Below are 27,846 nucleotides of genomic sequence, written 5' to 3'. Positions count from 1 at the left end.
TACAAATTGGACCAACATGGGGAAAACAGACAAACACTAGTCCGGACTCATGTTGGAGTCCAAATGAACCAGCAGGCTGACACAGCACACGCACTCTGACTCAGAGCAGGAGCTGCTGCTGCAGGCCACTACCTCCCTGGAAATCTCATTGCTCGCCATGCAGCAAAATCTTTTATCGATAAATGGGAAAATTGATGCTCTGAACATAAGCATGGATAATATGTCAGGCAAGCTTCATGGGCATGCTTCATGCTTGGGTACAGCGGAGCAGTTTATATATGGTACAGAAGATGCTATCCAGACACTAACCACCAAACAACTCAATGTGGACAAAGTATTGGCTATCATCCAAGCTAAGAATGAAGACCTAGAGGCCCGCTCATGCTGTAGTAATATTAATATAACAGGTATTCCGGAGTCTACTAATACAAGCCGCCTAGAAAACTAGGTCGAAAGAAATATCTGGTTGTTATACTCTGTGTTAATTGTGGAGCAGGCTCATGGAACATTGCAGGCGCTACCTCCCCCCTGTGTCTACCCCAATATCAATTAAAGCTAAACTAATGAGACCGGGACACAATATTACGCCTCTCCAGAGAAAACAGCTCAATCAAATATCAGGGCAATGTCACATTTTACCCCAATTCTATTTTGGCAGTGCAGGCTGCAGATAAGACTACCTTCCGGTGAAAAAGAAGCTACAGGCGGTGGGGGTCCCTTATGTCATGCTGCAGCCGACCCGCATGCGAGTGAATCATGAAGGCACATAAACATTTTCATGTCACCGAAAGCGGCTATTGATTTTGTTAAGACTCTCCCGATCTCACCGCACCGAGTTCTGCCTCAGAATCTGCGGACATTGAAGATTGATCAAGCCTATGTTCTCCCTCAGTTGATTCCAGTAGATCCATTAGACTTGCAGTTTGACTTTGGCTGAATGCCTGTAGTCGAATTCCCGGCCTCCTCCTTCCACTCGGAGGGTAATTCGGCCTCTAGCTGCCCTACAAGGGGGTACCCCATCGGACTACGCCATAGTCCATAAATTTACCCTAGATTATATTGCCTGTTTGATGATATGCTTGAGGTATTTTCTCAGTTTTGGGATGGCTTTAGTATATTTTCAATGCTGGAGTGGGTGGGGGATGGTTATGTTGTTAGACAGTTGAGATTCTATGCACAGCCCGTAGTCATGATAGCCTGGGCGCTGTGTTCCCGTGCGCCTTTACTTACCTGCATTGTTAGACCTGGCACCTTGGCGTGAGTTTCCCTTCCACTTTTTGCTGTTGTGCCTCAGATGTTTTTGCTGGTGTCCGCTGCTCAGGGCACTGCGCCACGGCTAACCCGTGCCGCAGTGCAAGTGCTCCCTACTGTAAAGTGAATATGTGATTGATGTCCATGATTGGTTCATTGGATTTACTGTCAGTCCCCAGTAAAGTGCACCAGGAGTGCCAGGGCTTGTAAATGCCAATGCTGCTAGTGGGCCTGCAGCGCTGGTTGCGCCACCCACAGAAGCAGCCTTTTAAAATGTGTCTAGGGTCTGCCACTGCAGAACCTGCGTGCAGTCTGGTACTGTCATGCTGGCTGGGCAAGTGCACACACTTGCCAGCCCCTAAACCTTCCCTTAACTTCATATTAGTCACCCCTATGGTAGGCCTGAGGGCAGGGTGCATTGTAAGTATAAGGTAGGACATGCTCTGATGTGTGTGGCATGTCCTAATAGTGAATTACTGCCAAATTCGTTTTTCACTATTGTAAGGCTACCTGTTCCCTTTAGGCCAGATGGGCTGCTGGAATTATTACACTCTATAATCCCAGCAGGCTCAGGGAACATGGTAGAAAATAATGTTTAGTATGCCTGAACTCAGAATAATAAAATACTTCTTTTAGTAAAGTTTATTTTAATATCCTGTGTTTGCAAATGCTACTTTTAGAAAGTTAGCATTTGCTTGCCTAACCATTTCAGCCCGCCTCTGCTTGGATGTGTATCTGACTGTCTGGGTTGTGTGAGTGACAGGGCTGGGGGATGACAGGTGGTGAATGGAAGGATTACACCTTAGTGGGAGGTAGGAGTTTCCCTGGGCTCTTCATCAGGCTGTGCTCTGCCACCACAATGCTGGCTCCGCCCCCCTGGGGAGCGACTGATGACTCAGCCTGCACCTGGCCCAGGAAGGGCGAAGCACTGTCAACAAGGTACTCCTGGCAGCCCCTGTCCCCACAATGCTGGCTCCGCCCCCCTGGGGAGCGTCTGTTGTGCCTGCACACACACTGAAAGCAGAAGTCAGAAGTACCCCCAACAAGTGCTCAGAGGCTGAGAGCAGTTATGCAAAGGCCCCCCTGGCCTGTAAGAACAAAAGAAACTCTGTATAAAAGTAGGAGCCCTGCTCCTTGTAAATCAGAATCCTGTTTTACCACGAAGGACCTCTGCCCGACTAGAAGGAGAAGAGACGCTGGGAGGACTGGCCTGCTGCTTGCCTTGCTGAGAAAGGAGAGGAGAAGACTTGCTGAGATAAGACTTTGCTTCTTTGTGCTTTGAAAATTCTCCAAGGGCTTGATTGAGCTTGCCCCCTGATCTGAACCCCAGGACTAGTGGGTTCTTGGTGCTTTTGCTCGTCTTGCCATTCGAGCCGTGTGTGCATCCCGCTGGAGCCAGACTGCGCCCCTCATCGCCCCTCCTAGGGCTGTGGCACTCGGGAGCTTGCCTGCCTTTGCCCTGTGAGAGCCTCGCTCCGACCGGAGTCGCTCTCTGCCCCCAGGCTTGGCTTCCTGCTCCTCTGCCCCTTGCCTGCCACTGGAGTGCCCTGAGACGCTCTCCCCCCTCCCGCCGGAATTCCCTCTGCCGATCGTGATCCACGCCGGGTCAACAGCTGCACAGGCCGTGCCCTGTGACCCCGCTTTGCGATCTGAGAGGCTCGTCAGGCCGCGCCGCCCCCGCTAAGGAGACCCCCTCACCGTCGTGCCAAGGGTCGCGGGCCGCGCCTGCCTGGCTGCACACGCCCGCTGGCGTCAAGATCCAAGAGTGCCCCATCGCCGGAGTCGCACAAGCCTGTGCCGACCCTCGCCGAAGAAAAAGAAGAAGTGCTTCATCTCATCATCACCGGGCTCGGGGCCCGCAACTTGTGTTTTCCCCGTCATCGCTCCTTGCCTTGGAGCCGAGCAGAGAAGCCTCCGTGTCCCCGGAGCCCCCACGGGTGAGTGAGAGCTGTGCGCTCCGTCAGCACTCCCCGTCAGGGACTCCGAGCTTCCCCCTGCCTACCGCGCCTCTCCCCGAGCCCTCCCTCACCGCTGGGCCGGCCCGCAATTGACTCTGTACTCAAGCCGAGAGGAAGAGCCGGGCCCGGCACAGGCGTGCTCACGCCCGATGCGTGAGCCGCGGTAGGGGCTGAGTCAGTTTCACCGGAGAAGGGAGGAGAGGCGCTGCAAGGCACGCCGAAGGCCCGGGGAGGGTCCGAAACCCACAGAACAGAGAGAGAGACTATCTTTTGAAAGGAAATAACACGCAGAGAACTATTAACTGAAGTAAAGAAAACAGACTATTTAAATTGCAACTAAGAAGAAAAGTGCCTATTTTACAACCTGGTGGCATCCTAGAAACGTTATTTGGTCTTGTGATAAGTCTGCTGAGATACATATATATATTTTTACATAAAGAAGCGTATTTTTTATATATTCACAGCCTGGTGTCCATTTGTGGGGGGATTGGTATATTTTACTGTGTGTGTGATTACAAATGCTTAACTGAATAACGCCTGAAGAATAGCCTTGGCTGCTCATGCCACGCACCTAGAGGGTGAGCAAGGGTAATTCTAAGGGGTCATCCTTTGCCCTGACTTAGAGGAGAGGGTCCCTGCTTGTCACAAGTGCATACTTGCGCCAACCAGAGACCCCCAATTCTAACATTGGTGGCAGCGGTGGGATTTGCGAATTTGCATTTGTAGTTTACACACAGTGAATTACTGATCACCACATAGCGAGAGAAGACCTATAACGACGCAGCCACAGGTTTCCATTTTTTTTAAATTTTGTTGAGACATCTGCCATTGTTGAAGCCATGCCTGGCTCACTCCCTGCTGGAAGGGCACCCTCTGTCATTTCTGGAATTGAAGATGTAGACTGGGAACAAGGAGGCCTGGAGGGCTACAGAGCACAGGATTTAAAAGCCCTCTGTATAAAGTTCAGAGCTGCACACACTGGGTGCAAGAAGAAATCCCAATACATCAAGGCGCTGAGAGCCTGGAAGGAGTCAAGAGATCCCCAGACTCCGGTGGATATCATACCACCAGATGGCGCTGTGGAGCCCCCAGAGGCCTGTCACCAGAGGAGCTGGCAGACAGGGCAGCAGACAGGGCTCATGCAATGGAGATGGCAAAATTGGCTGGACAAATGGAGATGGACAAGCAAAGAATGGCCATGGAGGCGCAGCAACGCCAAAATGAGCATAACCTGAGATTGAAGGAGTTGGAGCTGAGAGGTTTGGGAACAACTCCTTCTGGTGGCAGCACAACGCCGGTGCAGGTAGAGTCCAAGGTGTACATCCCCAAAGATGTGGTTAAGGAGTTCTTTAGGGGGGATGACATAGGACAGTGGTTTAGGGCATATGAGGTAGCCATGTCCTCCCACCGGGTCCCTGACAAGGATTGGGGAGCGGGGTTGTGGGGGAGGTTCCTTAGCGAAGGGCGGGACACCCTGCTAGATTTGCCCACTGAAGAACAGAGTTCCTATCCCCACATGAAAGAGGCCTTAATGACCAGGTATGGGCTTACCCCTGAAATGTATAGACAGAGGTTCAGGGGGTGTGCAAAGCGTCCTGGGACTACATATGTGGAGTATGTGACTTTTTTTTGCAGAGCCCTGGATGGTTGGGTGAAGGGTAATAAGGTGAATGATTTTCAAAGTCTCTGATTTAATTGCATGGGAGCACTTGTCTGACAACTGTTTCCCTGAGCTACGCCAACACCTGATTGATAGCAAGCTGTCCAACCCGAGGAAGCTTGCTGAGGAGGCGGACCGCTGGCTCAGCACCAGGGTCCACAAGGGTTCAGTGGGAGACTCCGCCAAGGGTGGGCAGGGTCCCCAGCAGAAGAGTGGGGGGGACAGGGGTAAACAGAAAGGGTTCCCTAAAGGCCCCCAAAGTCATCCCCAAGGGAACCAGCAGCGAGGTTCTCAGCCACCCCCACCCCCAAAGCAGAATGGGGCCCCGACAGGTAGGCCTGTTCCAAAGGGGCCCTTCAATTGTTTCAGATGTGGTGACCCGGGGCACATTGCCAGTGACCCCAAGTGTCGCCTGTTTGGAAAACCAGCACCCACTGGTGCTCCCCCCCGGCAAGTGACTAGTGTTCACTTAGGAGAAGAAGTGATGGTCCCAGGGGGTGGAGATCCTGTTCAGATGACCCTAGTCTCATTAGGAGACAGTGAAATGGTCCCTACAAACTACCTGCCCTCTAACACTAAAAAATATGGGCAGGTAGTGACCATCAATGGTAGGAAAGCTGAGGCTCTTAGAGATACAGGAGCCAGTGTGACTGCAGTGAGGCAGCACCTGGTGTCTCAAGAGCAGGTTGTACCCCATGCCTACTGTAGGGTTGTCAACGCTGACAATTCAGAGAGTCAGTGTCCGATAGCTCAAGTTCCCTTCGAGGGGGGGGGGGGGTCTCTGGTACTCTGCAGGTCTGTGTGAGGAAAACCATGCCTGTGGACTGTTTGCTAGGGAATGACTTGGAGGACTCCCCTTGGGAAAAGGTGGAGAAAACGACTCACCTGAAGATGGTGGGTCTGCCTGACTGGGCGTGCGTGACCACACGGTCAATGGCAGCCAGTAGGGGTGCTCAAGAGGTCCTGGGGCCTGAAGGAGAGGCCCAGGAACCGGCCTTAGAGAGAAGGCGCAGGGGGCGCGGGAAACCGGCCCCTGTTCTCACGGTCCAGGAGGAAGCAGACCTTGAGGGGGATGCCCTGAAGCCTACAGGGGAACAAATTGCTGAACTGGGGGACCTGCCTGAGCTGACCCATTGGCAACAAGAAGGAGGCCCCTCCAGGGACGAATTCTGCAGGGAGCAGAAAGAATGCCCTTCTCTCGTGGGTATGTGGCAGCAAGCTGCAGACCAGGCCAATGGTGTTCAGGGAGAATGACCTCCTGTATTCAGAGCCTAAGGCTGCTGAACCTGGGTCAGCCCGTGTGCTGGTGGTACCCCAGAAGTTCAGAGCCTTCCTACTGGGGCTGGCTCATGATGTGCCGTTAGCAGGACATTTGGGGATGGACAAGACCTATGACAGGCTTGTCACCCACTTCTACTGGCCCCAAATGCACAAGAGCTCAGATGCTCATTGTAGGACCTGTCAGACTTGCCAGGCAAGTGGGAAGTGTGGAGGGAAGAACAAGGCTCCCCTCCAACCATTCCCGGTGGTCAGTACTCCATTCCAACGAGTGGGTATTGACATTGTTGGGCCTCTGGACCCCAAGACAGCCATGGGCAACAGGTTCATCCTGGTCTTGGTGGACCATGCCACCCGGTACCCTGAAGCCATCCCTCTGAGGACAGTGACGGCCCCCGTGGTGGGACGTGCACTGATGGGAATTTTCTCACAAGTGGGATTCCCTCTAGAGGTGGTGAGCGACAGGGTGACCAACTTCATATCCAAATATATGAAGTCCCTTTGGCAAGAGTGTGGTGTAACCTACAAGTTCACCACCCCTTACCATCCCCAAGGAAATGGGTTGGTTGAGAGATTCAACCGAACCCTGAAGGGCATGATCATGGGCCTGGAAGGTCCAATGAGGCGTAAGTGGGACGTCCTCTTGCCATGCCTGCTCTTTGCATACCGTGAGGTGCCACAGAAGTCCCTAGGGTTCAGCCCCTTTGAACTGCTGTATGGTCACCCAGTGAGAGGACCTCTGAGTCTGGTAAAGGAAGGCTGGGAGCAATCTCCCAGGAAACCTCCCCAGAATGTATACAGTTACATCCTGGCCTTCAGAAACCAGACCAGGCGCTTCAGAAAACTTGCTGAGGCAAATCTGGAAGCCAGCCAGGAGGAAATGAAGCGGTGGTACGACCAGAATGCCACTCTGGTAGAGCTTCAGCCTGGACAAGAGGTGTGGGTCTTGGCCCCAGTGGAGCCTTGTGCACTTCAGGATAAGTGGACAGGTCCATTTGAGGTTGTGGAGCGCAAGAGTCCGGTAACCTACTTGGTGGACATGCAATCTCCCAGGAACCCTTTGAGGGTCCTACATGTTAACCGCCTGAAGCCCCACTTGCGAAGGTCCGAAGTGGGCATGTTGTTGGCAACTGATGATGGAACGGAGGAGGAGTCTGAGCCTCTTCCTGACCTCTCGGTAGCGTCTGAGAAAGATGGGTCAGTGGATGGAGTTAACCTCTCACCCACCCTGACGCCCGAGCAACAGGAAGACTGCCGCCAATTGTTGGGGCAGTTTCCAGATCTGTTCTCCCTGGTTCCTGGTGTCACAGATTGGTGCGTCCATGATGTAGACACAGGAGACAGCTTACCTGTGAAGCATAAGGCTTACAGAGTGACTGACAGGGTCAGGGCCTGCATCAAGGAGGAGGTCTCCAAGATGCTTGCTCTTAGGGTGGTTGAGTCCTCCAGCAGTCCTTGGTCCAGCCCCGTGGTCTTGGTCCCAAAGGCTGCTGCGCCGGGAGCCACACCTGAACTACGGTTCTGTGTGGACTACAGAGGACTCAATTCAGTCACCAAGACTGACGCGCACCCTATCCCCAGAGCTGATGAGTTCATTGATCGACTAGGGGCTGCCCGGTTCCTCAGCACGTTTGAATTAACGTCTGGGTACTGGCAGATCGCCTTGACCGATGGGGCAAAAGAGAGGTCAGCATTCTCTACACCAGATGGGCATTTCCAGTTCCGGGTTATGCCATTTGGAATGAAGAATGCCCCTGCCACCTTTCAGAGGTTGGTCAACCAGGTGTTGGCTGGGCTGGATGAGTTCAGTGCCGCCTACCTGGATGACATCGCAGTGTTCTGTGGTACCTGGCCAGAACACCTGCAACACCTCTGGGAAGTGTTGACGGCCCTGCGCAAGGCAGGCCTCACAATCAAGGCAAGCAAGTGCCAGATTGGGCAGGGTTCAGTGGTGTACTTGGGACACCAAGTGGGGAGTGGCAAGGTGGCACCCTTGCAACCCAAAATTGAGACCATCCTGGCTTGGGAACCCCCCAAGACCCAGACTGCAGTGAGAGCCTTCCTGGGGCTCACTGGGTACTACAGGAGGTTTGTCAAGGGCTATGGCACTATTGTGACCCCCTTGACAGAGCTGACTTCTAAGAAGCAGCCCAGGAATGTGATTTGGACTGACACCTGTCAGAAGGCTTTTGACACCCTGAAGACTGCCATGTCTGCCTGGCTCCTGATTTCTCCAAGGAATTCATAGTGCAAACAGACGCTTCAGAGCATGGTGTAGGGGCTGTTCTCTCATAGATGACTGAGAAGGGCTGGGACCAACCTGTAGCCTTCATCAGTAGGAGGCTACTTCCACGGGAAAGTAGGTGGAGTGCAATAGAGCGAGAAGCCTTTGCTGTGGTCTGGGCGCTGAAGAAGCTAAGACCCTACTTGTTTGGGTCTCACTTCCGGGTTCAGACAGACCACAGGCCCCTCAGATGGTTGATGCAGATGAGGGGTGAGAACCCAAAACTGTTGAGGTGGTCCATCTCCCTACAGGGTATGGACTACACGGTGGAACATCGCCCTGGCACAGATCACGCCAACGCTGACGGTCTGTCCAGGTTTTTCCGCCTTAGTGATGAGGAACTCCCTGGGGAAGGGTAGTTCCCCCCACATTTCAGCTGGAGGGGACACGTGTTAGACCTGGCACCTTGGCGTGAGTTTCCCTTCCACTTTTTGATGTTGTGCCTCAGATGTTTTTGCTGGTGTCCGCTGCTCAGGGCACTGCGCCACGGCCAACCCGTGCCGCAGTGCAAGTGCTCCCTACTGTAAAGTGAATATGTGATTGATGTTCATGATTGGTTCATTGGATTTACTGTCAGTCCCCAGTAAAGTGCACCAGGAGTGCCAGGGCTTGTAAATGCCAACGCTGCTAGTGGGCCTGCAGCGCTGGTTGCGCCACCCACAGAAGCAGCCTTTTCAAATGTGTCTAGGGTCTGCCACTGCAGAACCTGCGTGCAGTCTGGTACTGTCATGCTGGCTGGGCAAGTGCACACACTTGCCAGCCCCTAAACCTTCCCTTAACTTCATATTAGTCGTCACCCCTATGGTAGGCCTGAGGGCAGGCTGCATTGTAAGTATAAGGTAGGACATGCTCTGATGTGTGTGGCATGTCCGAATAGTGAATTACTGCCAAATTCGTTTTTCACTATTGTAAGGCTACCTGTTCCCTTTAGGCCAGATGGGCTGCTGGAATTATTACACTCTATAATCCCAGCAGGCTCAGGGAACATGGTAGAAAATAATGTTTAGTATGCCTGAACTCAGAATAATAAAATACTTCTTTTAGTAAAGTTTATTTTAATATCCTGTGTTTGCAAATGCTACTTTTAGAAAGTTAGCATTTGCTTGCCTAACCATTTCAACCCGCCTCTGCTTGGATGTGTATCTGACTGTCTGGGTTGTGTGAGTGACAGGGCTGGGGGATGACAGGTGGTGAATGGAAGGATTACACCTTAGTGGGAGGTAGGAGTTTCCCTGGGCTCTTCATCAGGCTGTGCTCTGCCACCACAATGCTGGCTCCGCCCCCCTGGGGAGCGACGGATGACTCAGCCTGCACCTGGCCCAGGAAGGGCGAAGCACTGTCAACAAGGTACTCCTGGCAGCCCCTGTCCCCACAATGCTGGCCCCGCCCCCCTGGGGAGCGTCTGATGTGCCTGCACACGCACTGAAAGCAGAAGTCAGAAGTACCCCCAACAAGTGCTCAGAGGCTGAGAGCAGTTATGCAAAGGCCCCCCTGGCCTGTAAGAACAAAAGAAACTCTGTATAAAAGTAGGAGCCCTGCTCCTTGTAAATCAGAATCCTGTTTTACCACGAAGGACCTCTGCCCGACTAGAAGGAGAAGAGACGCTGGGAGAACTGGCCTGCTGCTTGCCTTGCTGAGAAAGGAGAGGAGAAGACTTGCTGAGAAAAGACTTTGCTTCTTTGTGCTTTGAACATTCTCCAAGGGCTTGATTGAGCTTGCCCCCTGATCTGAACCCCAGGACTAGTGGGTTCTTGGTGCTTTTGCTCGTCTTGCCATTCGAGCCGTGTGTGCATCCAGCTGGAGCCAGACTGCGCCCCTCATCGCCCCTCCTAGGGCTGTGGCACTCGGGAGCTTGCCTACCTTTGCCCTGTGAGAGCCTCGCTCCGACCGGAGTCGCTCTCTGCCCCCAGGCTTGACTTCCTGCTCCTCTGCCCCTTGCCTGCCATTGGAGTGCCCTGAGACGCTCTCCCCCCTCCCGCCGGAATTCCCTCTGCCGATCGCGATCCACGCCGGGTCAACAGCTGCACAGGCCGTGCCCTGTGACCCCGCTTTGCGATCTGAGAGGCTCGTCAGGCCGCGCCGCCCCCGCTAAGGAGACCCCCGCACCGTCGTGCCAAGGGTCACGGGCCGCGCCTGCCTGGCTGCACACGCCCGCTGGCGTCAAGATCCAAGAGTGCCCCATCGCCGGAGTCGCACAAGCCTGTGCCGACCCTCGCCGAAGAAAAAGAAGAAGTGCTTCATCTCATCATCACTGGGCTCGGGGCCCGCAACTTGTGTTTTCCCCGTCATCGCTCCTTGCCTTGGAGCCGAGCAGAGAAGCCTCCGTGTCCCCGGAGCCCCCACGGGTGAGTGAGAGCTGTGCGCTCCGTCAGCACTCCCCGTCAGGGACTCCGAGCTTCCCCCTGCCTACCGCGCTGCTCCCCGAGCCCTCCCGCACCGCTGGGCCGGCCCGCAATTGACTCTGTCCTCAAGCCGAGAGGAAGAGCCGGGCCCGGCACAGGCGTGCTCACGCCCGATGCGTGAGCCGCGGTAGGGGCTGAGTCAGTTTCACCGGAGAAGGGAGGAGAGGCGCTGCAAGGCACGCCGAAGGCCCGGGGAGGGTCCGAAACCCACAGAACAGAGAGAGAGACTATCTTTTGAAAGGAAATAACACGCAGAGAACTATTAACTGAAGTAAAGAAAACAAACTATTTAAATTGCAACTAAGAAGAAAAGTGCCTATTTTACAACCTGGTGGCATCCTAGAAACGTTATTTGGTCTTGTGATAAGTCTGCTGAGATACATATATATATTTTTACATAAAGAAGCGTATTTTTTATATATTCACAGCCTGGTGTCCATTTGTGGGGGGATTGGTATATTTTACTGTGTGTGTGATTACAAATGCTTAACTGAATAACGCCTGAAGAATAGCCTTGGCTGCTCACGCCACGCACCTAGAGGGTGAGCAAGGGTAATTCTAAGGGGTCATCCTTTGCCCTGACTTAGAGGAGAGGGTCCCTGCTTGTCACAAGTGCATACTTGCGCCAACCAGAGACCCCCAATTCTAACATGAATATTATCCTAATGTTGATTAAATGTGACATGGCTCATCAGGTAGGCCAGATCAATCTGCTCACATGCAATGTGCATGGCCTAAACAACCCTAAAAAGGTTAGAAAGGTCCTTGCTTATCTGGACTGCCATCAGGTACATGTGGCAGTCCTCCAAGAGACACACCTTATGGTGCAGTCAGCCAGCACTTTGGGAAGATGATGGGCAAGCGTGAGAGGTACCTCCTCTCAGGGACGGGTACTTTAAACTCAATTTGAATCCTGCATTAGATAGATCTGCTGCAGCAGGGGGGCAGGGTACACACTCCGACAGGTATTGAGGGTGGGCATGGAGGAATATGGTCTCATTAATATTTGGCGTGTGTGCCACCCGGAGAAGCAAGATGGCACTTTCATATCGATTGTACTTGACATGTGGTCTCGCATACACTACTGGTTAGTGACAAAGGAGGTGAGCTCATGAGTTGGAGATGTGCGCCACCTGCCAAGAACGCTCTCAGACAATTCCCCTGTTCTGCTGACACTTGTTCTGACTCGTGCGCCTAGACCTTTTCAATAGAGACTTCAAGTGTCAGCCCTGTTGTATGCGGTGTTCCGCGATGGTGTGTGCACTGCAATTATACAGTATTTATTTTGATACTAATAAGGGGTCTGTAAAGAAGGAGAGAACACTATCTGAGGCCGTTAAGGCTACTATTCGCGGGACAAGCATTGGGCTGTAGGCTGGAGTACTGAAATCTATCAGTTCTCAACTTCATTATCTTGAGACCACTTTACAAACTGTTGAAAAATTGTTATGATGCCCAACCCAACCATGTGATATTGGCAGATATTAGGTAACACCTAATGGAATATAATCATACAGCCGACCAACAGGTTTGACATACGTCTAGACAGAGTCTGTGGATAGAGTAAATGGAAACATCCTGGCAGCCAAAATTAAGGAGCCCTGAGCCTACACTCATGTGCTGTCCATTGCTGCCTCTAACGTAAATATATCATGATACCCCATCTATTATAAACACTTTTGTGGAGTTCTACGCTAACCTCTACAGTACCCGCCCGTCAGCACGAAATAGCACAGTATCTAATTGATCTTGCACTCGTCTGGCTATCGCCAGGGCAGAGAGAATTTCTTGTCCATCTAATATCTGAGGAGGAGATACTGGAGGAAATACACATGCTCCTTAATGGTAAGGTCCCTGGAAGCAATGGGCTCCCTAGTGAGCTCTACAAGGTATTATTCCTCAACGCCACTAAGTCGTTCGATTCCATTCAATGGCCTTACATATTCACAGTTCTATGCAGGATGGGTATGCCACAGGCCTTTTTGCGCTGGATAGGTTTATTATACACTGACCCAATGGCACGCCACCGCATGAATATATACATATGCACTACATATATATAGAGGGATGCCAATTATCCCCCATCTTATTTGCTTTCGCACTGGAGCTATTGGCCTGTGTAATAAGGCAAAGACAAGCTGCTGCTGCTCTGCGCTTTCGACAGCGCCACTTAGCCATATCCGTATACGCAGATGATATAGTAATATATGTGCTGACCCAGATACAAATTTAGCACCAGCGATCCATGAGTGCACAAAATACGAATGGCAATCTAGACTGAGTATCAATTGGTCCAAATCAGTCATCTTTCCCTTACCCAATTCACAAAGCTCCACGTTCTAGAGTAGCCATTAGAGTGGTGAATGGATTCTATGAAATACTTCGGAGTGTGGGTGCACAGGGACCCCCAGTTAGTTATCTGACAAAACTATGGTACAGCCTATTAGAAATTAGAGAACCAGGTGGCTTGTTGAACCAGTCTCCTTCCATCCCTAGCTGACAGGCTGGCCAATAAAAAGATGGTTGCATTACCCAGATTTCTATATTTAATATCCCCATTCCCCTGACCCGGGTCTTTTTCAAAACTCTCCAATCGTGTCCAATAACCCTCGCCTGGGCTGGCAAGCAAAATAGGATTCAGTAGCAAACACCCACACGCAGGGGGGATTTGGTGCCCTGACCTTTATCTATACTATTTGTGCACGCAAGCACACTTTGTACATTACTGGTTTCATCCCAAGTGAGATACACCACATACAGCGATGGAAAGTGATGCAGCTTACCCTATCCCTCTCAGGGCTATACTACCTCATGCATGCACTGCTACCGCATCCGCAGAGATACATTATATCCATATCAAAACAAGAGCCTGGTGGACCCTTGCGATACGAGCAGGAAAGATCCCACTATATGCTCCAACGATGCCACTATTACACCACCGAGAATTGTCGCTCACCAAGAACCAAGAGCGCTTTCTATACTGACTAGGGCAGGTTTGAAGGTGATGGGTGTGGTTTCCTACGGGGGACGTTTCTCACACATGATTACTTTATGGATGCCTCTGATCACATCCCGCTTCAGGGGTGCATACATTACAAATTACGGATGGCCATGAAGGCTCTGTTTACCTGCATTCCGCAGGAACCAGAAACAATGGGATCCCTGCAAATTCTCCTCACCAGCTCTGACCGCAAAAATTCATAACTAGGCTGTATAATGCTTCTCAGCACGAACAGGTTTAGGTCACGAATACAGCATTAGACATATGGAATGCCACTTTAGAAAACCAGCTGACACCAGATGATTGGGAATTCTGTTGTGCCTTGATGAATAATCTGTATATACAGGGGGGGTTTTACCCAAACATAGTCACTGGGACCTGGGTTCTATAAGTACTGAGAGGGGAGGGTCCCAGCGTGAAGAGAAGGCACTGGAGTGGATCATCTCGTTCCTCGCCGGAAGAACACAAAGAGTCCGCCTCCCCCCGTTTCGCTCCGAGGCCACCAAAGTCATCTGCGGCGTCCCGCAAGGATCTTCACTCAGCCCCACCCTCTTCAACATCTACATGAAACCTCTCGCAACCATCGCACGCCAGCACAACCTCAACATCATCTCTTACGCCGACGACACCCAGCTGATCCTCTCCCTCACCAGAGACCCCGACACCGCCAGAACCTGCCTACACGAAGGGATGAAAGACGTCGCAGAGTGGATGAAGGACAGCCGCCTGAAACTGAACTCGGACAAGACGGAAGTCCTCATCCTGGGATCTTCGCCCTCCGCCTGGGACGACTCCTGGTGGCCCCCAGCCCTGGTCACCGCACCCAAGCCAACCGACCACGCACGCAACCTGGGCTTCATCCTGGACCCCTCCCTCTCGATGTCCAGACAAGTCAACGCCGTCTCCTCATCGTGCTTCAACACCCTGCGTATGCTTCGCAAGATGTTCCGCTGGATCCCGACCGAGACCAGGAAGACTGTCACCCAGGCACTCGTCACCAGCCGACTGGACTACGGAAACGCCCTCTACGCCGGAACCACAGCTAAGCTACAGAAAAAACTCCAGCGCATCCAGAACGCCTCCGCCCGACTCATCCTGGATGTCCCCCGACGCAGCCACATCTCCAGCCACCTGAGGAACCTGCACTGGCTCCCCGTCGACAAGAGGATCACGTTCCGGCTCCTCACCCACACACACAAGTCTCTCCACGACCTGGGCCCCAAGTACCTCAACGACCGCCTGACCTTCTACACGCCCACCCGCCAGCTACGGTCCACCAGCCTCGCCCTCGCAGCCGTACCACGCATCCGAAGAGCCACTGCCGGAGGAAGATCCTTCTCTTACCTGGCTGCCAAGACTTGGAACTCCCTCCCCATCCACCTTCGGCTGACCCAGGACCATCTCGCCTTCAGGAAACAACTCAAGACCTGGCTGTTCGAGCAGTAGCATACCCCTCCCCCCAAGCGCCTTGAGACCCTCCCGGGTGAGTAGTGCACTATACAAATGGCATGATTGATTGATTGAATGAACATACAATTTGTTAAAGAATTTAAAGAAACACTGAATGAATCCTCATTGTTGTTTATTCACAATGAGGATGAAATGTCAAATGATTACATGTTATATGCGGTTGTACAGTGCCCCAAGGGGGGGAAAAAAGGGGGGAAGTGATAAGGTGAGGATAGTGCGGATAATGGGAATTGTGACAGTAAAAATCAATGTAATATCAAAAGTGCATTGGTATATGAATTTCAATATACAAAACAAAAGACAGTCGGTTCAAACCATCAGTCAATAAATATCATGCTTCACAAGTTACAATTAATGTCACACTCTTGGCGTGAAGCTGACAAACAGGGAGCTATTGTCGACGTTTCGACCCTCAATGCTTCGCAGGGATTAGTGGTACCCTTGCTGTGGGGTCTTCATCAGGACAGGGTGCGGGGCAGGCAACCTAATTGATATATGTTTAAAAGAACTGTTTTAATGGTTGCTCATAGTCGCGAGAATTAATCAATCATAAATTATGCACAACTAAGGGCATACCGTTCTGGTTGATGCTCGTCTCGTGGATAACAGACAGGACTTGCGTCTCTGTGAAATTGTTCTATTCTTGAGACTGAGAAAATTAAGGAGAGGAATTCACTTGGTAAACAAAGACCAGTAGGTCAGAGAATGAAGGAATAAGCGTATTGTTATTCCAAAAAGGGGCGTAGCAGTGGATTACATAGCCCATGGTTAAAATAAGTTAAAATGACTTACAATGAAGATGTTAAATTGAGCGGTGGAGATGGAGTCTGGCCCAGGGACGGTGAATGGCGGTATCTGGAACAAGACCTTCATATTAGAATTCAAGGGCTCAACAGGACCGTTGTAGCGCCCACCATTAGTGAAAAACCTACAAAGACTTACCCGATTTCTAAATTGCGATGGCACTTAGTCCGAGGGTAATTTAGTTGCACAAGGGATCGCTCCGTGATATCTATGGAAGAACACGGAAAACGTGTTGCGGATTAGGGTCTTAAAAATGAAACACAGTTTGGCGCTATCTGAGGTCGGGTTAGCATAACAAAAGGAATATAGTTTATCACAGAGGGGCGTAGCGATGTATTGTGTGGCCCTTGATTGAATAAATAAAATTGACTTACAATGAAAAAGTTTTGTTGGGCTTGGGAGGCGGAATCTGGCCCAGGGACGATGAATAGGTCGTATCTGGAACAATACATTTATATTAGAATCCAAAGGCCGAATGGGACAGTTTTAGCGTGCATCAATGGTGAATCAACAAGACTTACCCGATTTCTAAGTTGCGTTAGCACTTAGTCCGAGGGTACTTTAATTGCACAAGGGATCGCTCCATGGCATCTAAGAAAGAACACGGAGAGCGTGTTACGGATTTAAGTAAATAAATGAATCGCAGTTTCGTGCTGTCTGAGGCCGGGTTAGTATTGACGGAATCACTCACCGTGCTTTGAATAAATCTCGCGTACGGTGCCGCTCGTGTTCAGTAATGGCGAACAGAGCTTCCTGGTATTACCGTAGCTATAGAGACGGCATCACGTGACTCTGAGTCAGGAGTATGGACATAGAAGAAATACCGGGACGATTGGTACAAATACCACGGGATAAAGCCTAAAAAGGTTGTAGTTAGACATTGTGCAGGGAATAAAGTTTATTAATCGTAGGTTGGTGAAAATCACGCCTGGACTTAAGTTGGTACAATACAAAGTACATACTAATAACATCACAATTAGGATCAAGGAAATCAAAGGTATTCATATGGCCACCATTTACACCATACCCAAAATTCACAAAAGTATGGAGAACCCCCCTGGACGCCCTATAGTCTCGGGATGTGGCTCCCTACTTGAACCTCTCGGCAAATACATTGATTTTTTTTCTTAAACCCCTGGCTGAATCTACCCAATCCTATATATGTGACACCATGCACACAATAAACATCATCGAGAATCTATCCTTCGACCCCCAACACCAAGTGTTAGTTACATGTGATGTGGTCTCACTATATACATGTATCCCCCAACAGGAAGCGTTAGCGGTTATAACCAGATGTTTGCAACGAAGACCTGCCCCTGTGCAAATTCCTACTGAATTCATTGTGGCCCGGTTGAAGATAGCGATGACAAAAAACTTTTTTATATTCAAAAATCAGTTCTACCTCCAGACATCAGGTGTAGCAATGGGGGCTCCCTTTGCTCCGGATGTGGCCATTCTCTACATGGCTGCTTTCGAGGATGACACTGTCCTCAATGATTTCAATCCATTCAGAGACCGACTCAGTCTCTGGATGAGATACATTGATGATATCCTGATAATCTGGAACGGGGATACGGATGTTTTATCTACGTTTTTCACATGGCTGAATCAACAATCTCCGTATCTCAAATTCACGATTCAATCAGACAATCAAACTATAAACTTTCTTGACATTACCATCTATCAGGAGTCGGGCACCCTACTTACTACACTATACCGAAAACCAGCTGAAAGGAATTCATTATTGCAATACAACAGCCATCACCCGCGAGCTCTTCGTGACAATTTGCCTTTCGGGCAGTTCCTACGTATCAGGAGGAACTGTTCCAACAAAGACCACTTTTTCAAAGAATCTGAAGATCTTGCAAATCGTCTACAGCAACAGGGTTATCCCCGTCGCCTGGTCAAAAAATCAAGAAAACGTGCCTGGTTCTATCCACGAGAGGAACTACTTTCACCCAAAGACAAGACAGACTAACAAGAGAACAGGATTGTGTGTGTAACAACATTTACCACCAAAAGTAACAAGATTAAACGTATTGTCAACCACCATTGGCAATTAATCTCTGATGATGTAAACCAAAAAAGCACACCTCTACACGCGTTTAAAAAGGCAAAAAGTGTGAGAGACTATGTGGTACGATCCCTTTTACAAACTCCTGAAGATCCAACCATCACCTCACTATGGAATCTGCCGCCTGTAGTGGGCCACTTCAGATGTGGCCACTGCAAGGCCTGTGATACTACAATACAAACGAAGGTATTTGAACACCTTCAACATAAAATCCTGCTCAAATCACACAGCAACTGCAACACATCCAACATTATCTACGCGATAATATGCCCATGCGGATTGATTTATATTGGTCAAACTCAACAAAAGGTGAAAGTGAGAATCCTCCAACACAGGAGCAGAATTAGGTGCGAGGTCCAGGGCGCACCACTTGTGGATCATTTTAAACTCGCTGCACACCCGCCAGAAAGTCTTCGATGGGTTGTGTTAGAAAAGGCAATACTTGGACCCGGAGGGGGCAATATCTCAGGCATTCTCAATACACGTGAATTGAAGTGGATGCTTTTCTTTGACTCCATCCTGCATGGTCTCAATGAACAGGACAGTTCTTTTTCCCAATTAGCAACCCTGCCCTGAGTCCCCTGTAATCTAAACACTAATAACAATTTACATGATTTATTGTCGCTGACCAGGACCGGCCTATACCCTCTTGTGAGAGGTACGCCATTGTAATATTGTAGTGTATATTAATACCTGACGAAAAATGTAATTCATCATCACTTATCTAGAATGTGTTTCATTGTGGATTCATTCAGTGTTTCTTTAAATTCTTTAACAAATTGTATGTTCATTGCTACTTTCACGCTGGGACCCTCCCCTCTCAGTACTTGATGAATAACCTGACATCAAATTGTAACTTGAGGATCATTCACTTTAAATAGCTACAACAGATGTATTACTCCCCTCTGCATTTAAACAAATATGGGTTGTGGGCAGATGCGACATGCACCCGCTGCGGTAACCCTGTTGCAGATTTTACCCACTTAGCCAGTTACCTTGACTCCATTCACCAGTACTGGACACAGGCCCTCTCTGATATGGTACTGGAACATGTCTATTGTGCCCCCCAGGTGTGCCTTGTGAGCTTTATTAAGTCTCTCCGACCGGCCGGTCGGAAACTTGTAGCAGTGACGTTGTTGCTTGCCAAACGCAAAATACCTATTCACTGGGGAGGAAGGCAGATGCCTAAGTTTGCAGACTGGCTTAAAGACATAGCCTATTGTAAAGCCCAGCAGGATACTTATGCGGAGGAACTTCCACGATCCTCAAGACTCTTGGGGTCCTTACACATCCTATTTATTAACAGTTTCCAATGAAAACCTGATTTGGGCATTGTTTTGATGCTGAATTTGCGGGGGTGGTGGGAGGATGTGTGGGACATGGGCAACCTTTACATATTGACTTTTGAAGTGGGGTGCAATGGAATCTTTGTACTGTTATTTTTTATATTTGAAAATCTAAATAAAACCTGTTGATGGTTGTGTTGCAGTAAAGGCACCGGGTTAGAGTCAGCCTGCAAAACAGCCGATGGCGTGTTTGTGATTTCGTGCATGACATCAGTTGAGTCTGGGCAGATATAAGAGAGGGTGCAAGGTCATCATTCAGATCTTGTGGGGTCTGTACTACCATCAGGGTGACAGGAATCAGCATGGATCTTGGACTTGACATGAAAATTTGTACCAGACTCAGACCGAGCCTGGTATGAGGGCCCCCCCCCCCCCCCGGGACAGATGGCATTAGGGGAGTGACCAGAGGCAGTAGCCCAACTGAAACCTCTGTGGTTCCATGGGACCTGAAGGTGCTCCAGAGTGAGCCACAAGCACACTAAACATTTGCAGCATACCCTCTTTGAAGATATCGATCTGCTGCAGGGTCCACGATTGCCTGGGAAAGTTGAGGTGAGTTATGTATTCCGTAGCAGGTGACCTTGAGCAAGCGTGACTCATAACTTGACACGCTCACCTCTTCTCCTTGGAACCAGAGTGGCGGAATGAGGTGAAACCCTGCTTCACATTTTTGTCTTGCATTTGGTCTTTGACTTAATCTAAATTTTGATCATTTAGTAAAGCGGTCATGGTAACAACTTTGAAACCGGGATTGGGCCCGTATCTTGGGGTGGGGACTAGGACCTGCGAGAAGACCACAACTTCTTCTTATACTAGGTGATGTATAGCTTTGTCTCCCGGTCTCGAATCAGCTTAGGATACATTGACACATGAATTAAGAGGTGTGGCTGAAACCCAGGCACGAAAGGAACATCTTGTGCTTGTCTCTGACCGACATCAGCTTCGGAAGTCTCACCACACCTTGAATCCCCTTGTTTCTGGTGGGGACAATATTCCCTAGGACACTGTTAAAAAGTTTTAGAGTTGTAGAAAGACTGACAAAGAAGGGAGCAAAGCTCAATATCAGTGTCCAAAGGCACAGAAAGAAAAGTGCAGTGGGCATTTATATATGTCTTAGCTCAGTGACTGGTATCGCAGAATCGAGTCCGCGCTGGCCGTACAATACCACCTAATGGCACGCAGTGGCTTTGCTAAAAAAATATTTACAAAAATAAAAGAAATACTGCGGATATATGTAGTCTTAAGGTGAAAAATGTGCAGTTATAATTAAGCATCACAAGTATTAAATCCTTTAAGGGGTTAGGAAATACAGGGTTCATTAGGGGTATTTTCAATATATTTAAATGAGTCATATGGAAACTAAACACAGATTATGGAAGCACAGTCTATAATTGGTAGATAAATAGGGCAAGAACCAGAAAACAGAAAAATGGTGGGAGGAACAATACAAGATTTGTTTCATGACATAAAAAACCCTGACAAATGGCAAGACAGGCAATATATTTAATCACCATACATAGTACCGGAATAAGAAAGCATGATGAAAAAGGGGCAAATATAATTAGATTAGGCTGGTGGCTATGGAAAGAGATGCCGAACAAGGGCACTGGAGCGAAACTGAAGCATTTGAAAAGCTGTTAAAATGGGAAATCCACCTAATCAATTTGAGATTGAGTTTAAGACTGAATAAGGATCTTAGCTACAGGATAGTATGATATCAGTCTAGAATTTCAAAAGGCATAAAGAATCCTGGATAAAATGCTAATTGTGAAGGGGAATGAGAGGGTTAAAAGTCCTCCTGTTGGTATAGAATTGTATATTGTAACAAACAGCCCCCTCTCCCAATAAAAAAAAAAAAATGTAAAGCAGTAATTGCACAGTGCTAAAAAGCAACATAATCAGAGAATCAGTTTATTTTTGCTGGAAAGACAATTTAAAAAACCTACCTTGGTCCAACTCTTTAGTGATATTTTTTTCTAGCTCCATCTGCATCTGCAAAAGGAGGGTACATGTAATGAAAACACATGCTGGGCTTAAAGTAAGCAAAACGTATGCAACTCAAATCTTAACCATGAAAGGATGATGAGTATCTGTACATCACAAGATGGTGGTGAGTCAACAGAATGTGGCCAGGACATTTATTCATAAAGAATAAAGCAACTTCCTTTGACACGCTGATGGCTGTCCAGAGGCATGCACTTTTCTTTTTGAAATTAACATATGCTATGTGGTGCAACAATGAAAGTTTATATTAGAATATATACTAAACTCATTATTATTGAAGGCATTTTTATTTAGTGCACTCTTGATGCTGGATGGCAGTGGAATGCTTTAAAGAGTAAAAAACATGAGGTGGGACCCTGTCCAGCATGATGGCCATTTACAGCTAAACCTGTAAGCTATGTTGCCCCAAAAGCTAATCCTTCAAGAATCCTCTACACAGGGGGGGCGTGGCAAGCAGCATGGCAGAGTAAGATGTGTGCCGGCGTAGCTCCCGGCCACTTCCATCGATCCGACGATTATATGGCGGCCTAAACTCCCGAAAACATGCATTTTACCTCCCCCCCCCCCCGACAGCTGAAAGTGGTGAGCGAGTCACTCGGTGGGCTGATTACAGCGACGGAGGCGCCTGGAGAGCGGACCGCGATACGCGACCCAAGATGGCACCGCCGCTGTGCTGAGGGCAGCCCTGGACCGGCCGGAGGTACTGCTGACTGCTGGGCGCGTTGCAGCCGAGCTGGAGTGTCCCTGCTGCCTGGGTGAGGCTCCGATGGCCGACTGAGGCGCTGACGGGATGCTGCTTTTGTCCCACAGAGCTGGAGGAGCAACCGAAGGAGGAGCCGTAGCCAGCGCTGATCTGCCGGCGCATCTGGGGCCTGCCGTGCTTGGAGGGTGGGCCGGCCCTGACTGGCGCAGCCCGTGGAGGCTCTGAGGGCCCTGAGTGGGATACCGGGTCCCGGGAGCCGTGGACACCCTGTCGGCCCACCGCAGTGAGGTTCGGAGCGGCGGGCGGGCCCAATCATCGGGGGCAGATGGAGACTCCCCGGAGGCGGGCGGTGAGTGGGGGATGCATGGATGCCGGGTCGACTGAGACACCAGAGAAGGCTCGCCCCCTCGGCCATCTGTCTATGTTCTGCACTGGGCACTGTTTTAGGAGGGCTGAACTGGGGTAAGATCATGGAGAGCGCCCCATGGGGTGCAGGCCACCATTGCCTGCGCAGCCTGGGAACGCCGATCTGCGGGCTGAGGAGAGAGAGGCGAGAGGCTGGGGACTGGAGATTGTGGAGTTACGGAGGGCAGCGGTGTGCGGAGCTCGCCCCAGGCTGGAGAGGTACCTGTGAACCGGCGCTCAGTGGAATACAGAGGGCACCCCACTGGCCCCTGGAGCGGTTATGGAAGCCCTGGGGAGTCGCAGTACTTACAAATAGGGGGGGCCACCATTAATGTGCTTGGCGATCCTGCTCTCCCCCCCCCCCGACCCCCTCTCGCCCATACATTACTGTGGAGTGGCAGAGGCTGACATGAGTCGACATCTGGTGGTTCTCGGGAGGCGGCTAGTGGCACTGTCCGGATCGGGGGTCCGGGACAGCACGTCACCTTCGAGACGGAGGCAGGGCCGGAAATAGTGCTCCCCTCACTTGACCGAGGCCAGGACTGCCCATTGCTGGACACTGGTGACGGGGAGTGGAGGTTACTGCGGCGCTAGAGGAAAGTTGTAGCATAGGGGCCCTATCAGCCTGTTGGGGCCACTGCACGGGAGACGCGGCGGAGAGAGTCTACGCGGCACATGGACGATGAGCCCACGGGAAGGCTGTGCAGACAGTGACTTGCACAATATGGGCAAGAAAAATATGGACCCTAAGCCCCCCGGCAAGGAACCATGGACCAGTACACAGCAGCGTCACCCCCTCCCCCCGGAGAGTGATCCGCCTGGAGCGAGATCAGACATTGCCCTGCTGATGGGAGCCATTCAAGCATCCCGGGGGGCTTTTGAGAGTAAAATCGGACAAGTTGGTACAGATGTGACGTTCCTGCGGCAAGACCTCCGAAATCTGGCCGAAAGAGTGACAGTCTCGGAGACTAGAATAGGAGACGCTGAAGACACCATTCAAGACTTGAAGAAAGGTATGGCGGAACTACAGTCCTCACACAAACAGCTTATGTGGAAGGTGGACGATGCCGAAAACCGGGCAAGATGCAACAACCTCCGCTTTGTGGGTTTTAGAGAAGGAATTGAGGGGACTAACATGGCGGAATTCCTGCACTCCTGGCTTCTTTGCACCTTCCCGCGAAGCCACCGGCGGGAGCAAGGCCTTGGCTGGTCATTGCTCGCTTTCTGAACTTTTTGGATAGGGACATGATTCTGCGGGAAGCCAGAAAAATGGGGGAAATCTGTCTTGAGAATGCTCAAATCATGATTTTTCCGGACTACAGTCAGGAGGTGCAAAAACAGCGGCGCTTCTTTGACTCGGTTAAGGAGAAACTGAAAGACTTCTACGTTCAGTACATGCTTCTCTTTCCAGCGAAATTGAAAGTGATCTACAAGGAGAAAACGTACTTCTTTCAAAACCCGGAAGAGGCATGGCAGTGGCTGGAGGAGCGCCCCCCCCCTGACGCGCCATGTGTACGACCTTCAGAGGACATCCGCTGAGGAAAGACCCGGGGAAGGCCCGAGGGGATCACCAAAGCCGCAGAGACTGAGGCAGCGACACGGCGGCCGCAGCTTGGCAGTTACCCCCTGTCCTAAATCCGGAAATGTGCGGCGAAGAAGGCGGAGTGCGGCCTCACTTGACTCTGGTCGACCATCCGGTTCCCGGTTCGGCAGCTTAGTTGGAAAAGCGCAGTCGGACGGGGAGGAAGAACCCAGGGGTACATCATCTGAAGGAGAGGAGTTGGAGGGACACTCACTGCATCCACTGGTGGCGGCAATCCGTGATATGGAACAAGAAAATACACAGGGGACGGGGGCCTCGCAGGGGGACCCCCAGGACTCCAATTCGTGATGATGGGACAGTATCGGCTGATCAAGTATTGACCTGGTGGCCATGGAGCACGCAAGTTGGACACCCCACTCCTGCTTGTTTTGTTCTTTGGGATTGATTGTTATTGTGGTTTTAACCTGCTTGTGCCTTTACATGTTTTCTTTTAGAGGTTTAGAGTGTGTCCTTCATTTTTAGGGGTTGGGGTGGGCGACAGACCTCCTTCACCTGGACAGTATTTTCTTGCCTCTAGTACGGCGGTAGGACTGGAAGGGAGGGGGCGGGGAGCACTTGGGGTGGTTATGCAAGGTTAATGGGGAGGGGAGGGAGGGCAGTGTTGGAAGGGGGTTGGGGGTAGTTTAATGTTATCTTTTTAAAGCATGTCACAGATAGAAGAGTTCCATACACCTACATACCACACACCCAAAACCGACTGATGCAGCAGCAAGCTGGGACCGATGTTTCCTGAGGTGGTGGGAGGCCCTGGGGCTTCTACACAAGATAATGGCACAGCCAAAATCCTTACATGGAGTGTGAACGGCTTAGGTAATAAGATAAAAAGGGGGTTGGTCATGGCCTTCGTTAAGAGGGCGGCCCCGGACATAGTCCTGCTGCAAGAAACACACTTACACGGCACGAGATGCGGGTTTTTGGCCAGGGGACAGTACAAGGTGCTGGCGCATGCAGGGTACACGTCGGGATCCAGAGGGGTTGCCATACTGCTTAAGAAGTCCCCCCTTTTACTGTTACACGTACATGGACGAACCCCCAAGGTACTTATGTGGGGATCACGGGAACCTGGAAATGCCAGAAGATCACGGTAGTCTCCAAACTTCAGGCTAGAACCCTAGCGGGGGTCGCTGACATCCTTTTAAATACGCCAGACACGCTGCAGGTGGTGGGGGGTGATTTAAATGATGTTATGTATGTCCCCTTTGATAGGTCAGGTGACCGGACGGACCCTCAGGCACTGTCTCCTTTGGCGAGGTTCATTGACACGTTAGGGCTGACGGACGTATGGAGATGGCTCCACCCAGATGCTAGAACCTACTCTTATTTCTCTGGGGCACAGAATGTGTATTCTAGATTGGACTACGTCTTCCTTCCCCGACATGCTCTTAGCACTGGTGATCTGGCAGAATATCAGGCACGGGGAGTCTCGGAACACACGCCACTTTTGGTGACAACAGGGACGAGACATAGGTCAGGAGGTAGGACCTGGCGACTGATGGCATGGGATCTCCAGAGCAGGGACCTGTTGCGGGGACTTAGGGCTGACGCGAAGGTTTACTTTGCCGAGAACTTGGGATCGGTGCAGTCAGGGGTGACCGTGTGGGAAGCCTTTAAGGCAGTCATGCGCGATAGGGCCCAAAATAGGCTAGCGGGGAGAAGAGGAGAGTGCAGGGTGAGCTACACGACCTGGAGACGCGCGTCTTAGAACTCGAAGTCCCTCAGACTACTGCTAGACGCACAACACCATTACAAGGCACTGGCGACGGATGAGGCCAAGACGCAGGCACAGGTGACTTTGCATAGGTTGTATGACGTGGGAGATAAGTCTGGGAAATTATTGGCGTGGCTAAGCCGTAAAGAGCAGGATGCGAGATGGGTGGAAAAGGTGTTAGACGCACAGGGTTATATCAAGCAGACTGATGTCCAGATAGCGCAGGCATTTGCGGAGTATTATGGAGAGTTCTACGAGGCTAGGCACCTGGGCTCGATAGCGGAGGTAGGGCACTATCTGGAGACCATTGAGACCCCCGTCTTAGCGGAAGAAGATCAGGCCAGTCTAGAGGAGGAGACAACGGTTGAGGAGCTCAGAGAGGCCCTGGCGAGATTTCACCCGGGGAAACCTCCTGGCCCAAACCGTTTCCACGCAGAATTTTTTTTAAAAACGGCAGACCTACTCACTAATCATTTACTGGCATTGTTCGCGGGGGCTGTTCAGGAGGGCGCGCTGCCGCCGGATTTACGTATGGCCACAATTGTACCTATCTACAAACAGGGAAAGCCGCCAGAGGAGTGTGCATCCTATCGCCCCATATCACTTCTGAATGTGGAGGTTAAACTCCTGGCGACGATTCTGGCGCTGCGATTGAGACGCGTGATTTCGGCTCTGGTCCACTTGGACCAGACGGGCTTTCTACCCGACAGGGCAACCAGGCTAAATCTAAGTCTACAAAAGGGGATGATGGACGGAGCGTTTGAACAAATCAAACACTCACCCCCAGTCAACTGATCTGGGTTTAATCCATCACCATTCTTTAGTTCACTCAGCCACCCCAGTTCAGACATGGCTATATGCAAATCAGTCTGACCCTGTGCCTTATGGGAACAGTCCAGCCCGAACTGCCAAGCTATGTCTTCCCTGGACCGGAAACAAGCATCCTGGGACCGGTTTCGGATTCATAATCCTCATCAGCCAGGCTATCTTGAATCCAGTGGCCAAGTGAACAAGGGACTCACGTCTGAGCATACCCTGCCACACTTAGGGCGAACAAAGCGATACAAAAGGGGATGATGGACGGAGCGTTTGAACAAATCAAACACTCACCCCCAGTCAACTGATCTGGGTTTACTCCATCACCATTCTTTAGTTCACTCAGCCACCCCAGTTCAGACATGGCTATATGCAAATCAGTCTGACCCTGTGCCTTATGGGAACAGTCCGGCCCGAACTGCCAAGCCATGTCTTCCCGGGACCGGAAACAAGCATCTTGGGACCAGTTTCGGATTCATAATCCTCATCAGCCAGGCTATCTTAAATCCAGTGGCCAAGTGAACAAGGGACTCACGTCTGAGCATACCCTGCCACACTTAGGGCGAACAAAGCGATACAAAAGGGGATGATGGACGGAGCGTTTGAACAAATCAAACACTCACCCCAGTCAACTGATCTGGGTTTAATCCATCACCATTCTTTAGTTCACTCAGCCACCCCAGTTCAGACATGGCTATATGCAAATCAGTCTGACCCTGTGCCTTATGGGAACAGTCCAGCCCGAACTGCCAAGCCATGTCTTCCCTGGACCGGAAACAAGCATCCTGGGACCGGTTTCGGATTCATAATCCTCATCAGCCAGGCTATCTTGAATCCAGTGGCCAAGTGAACAAGGGACTCACGTCTGAGCATACCCTGCCACACTTAGGGCGAACAAAGCGATACAAAAGGGGATGATGGACGGAGCGTTTGAACAAATCAAACACTCACCCCCAGTCAACTGATCTGGGTTTAATCCATCACCATTCTTTAGTTCACTCAGCCACCCCAGTTCAGACATGGCTATATGCAAATCAGTCTGACCCTGTGCCTTATGGGAACAGTCCAGCCCGAAC

At 50.7% G+C, this 27,846-nt stretch overlaps 1 protein-coding gene across 10 annotated transcripts in view; it reads right to left on the bottom strand.

Moving 5' to 3' along the window:
• The window catches only part of ANKRD26 (ankyrin repeat domain 26), a 1,096,841-nt gene that overhangs the window by 4,890 nt on the left and 1,064,105 nt on the right, over window positions 1-27,846 (bottom strand). For all 10 annotated transcript variants that reach the window (XM_078674324.1, XM_078674330.1, XM_078674326.1 and 7 more), the window contains one exon: window positions 21,478-21,523. In XM_078674324.1, coding sequence (XP_078530450.1) covers window positions 21,478-21,523 — 46 coding nt within the window. The remainder of the gene's footprint in view (window positions 1-21,477; window positions 21,524-27,846) is intronic.

Source organism: Lissotriton helveticus, chromosome 1_1, assembly GCF_964261635.1.
Source record: "Lissotriton helveticus chromosome 1_1, aLisHel1.1, whole genome shotgun sequence".
Taxonomy (NCBI): domain Eukaryota; kingdom Metazoa; phylum Chordata; class Amphibia; order Caudata; family Salamandridae; genus Lissotriton; species Lissotriton helveticus.
The sequence above is the reverse complement of the archived record's forward strand: the minus strand, read 5'-3'. Positions and strand labels throughout refer to the sequence as shown.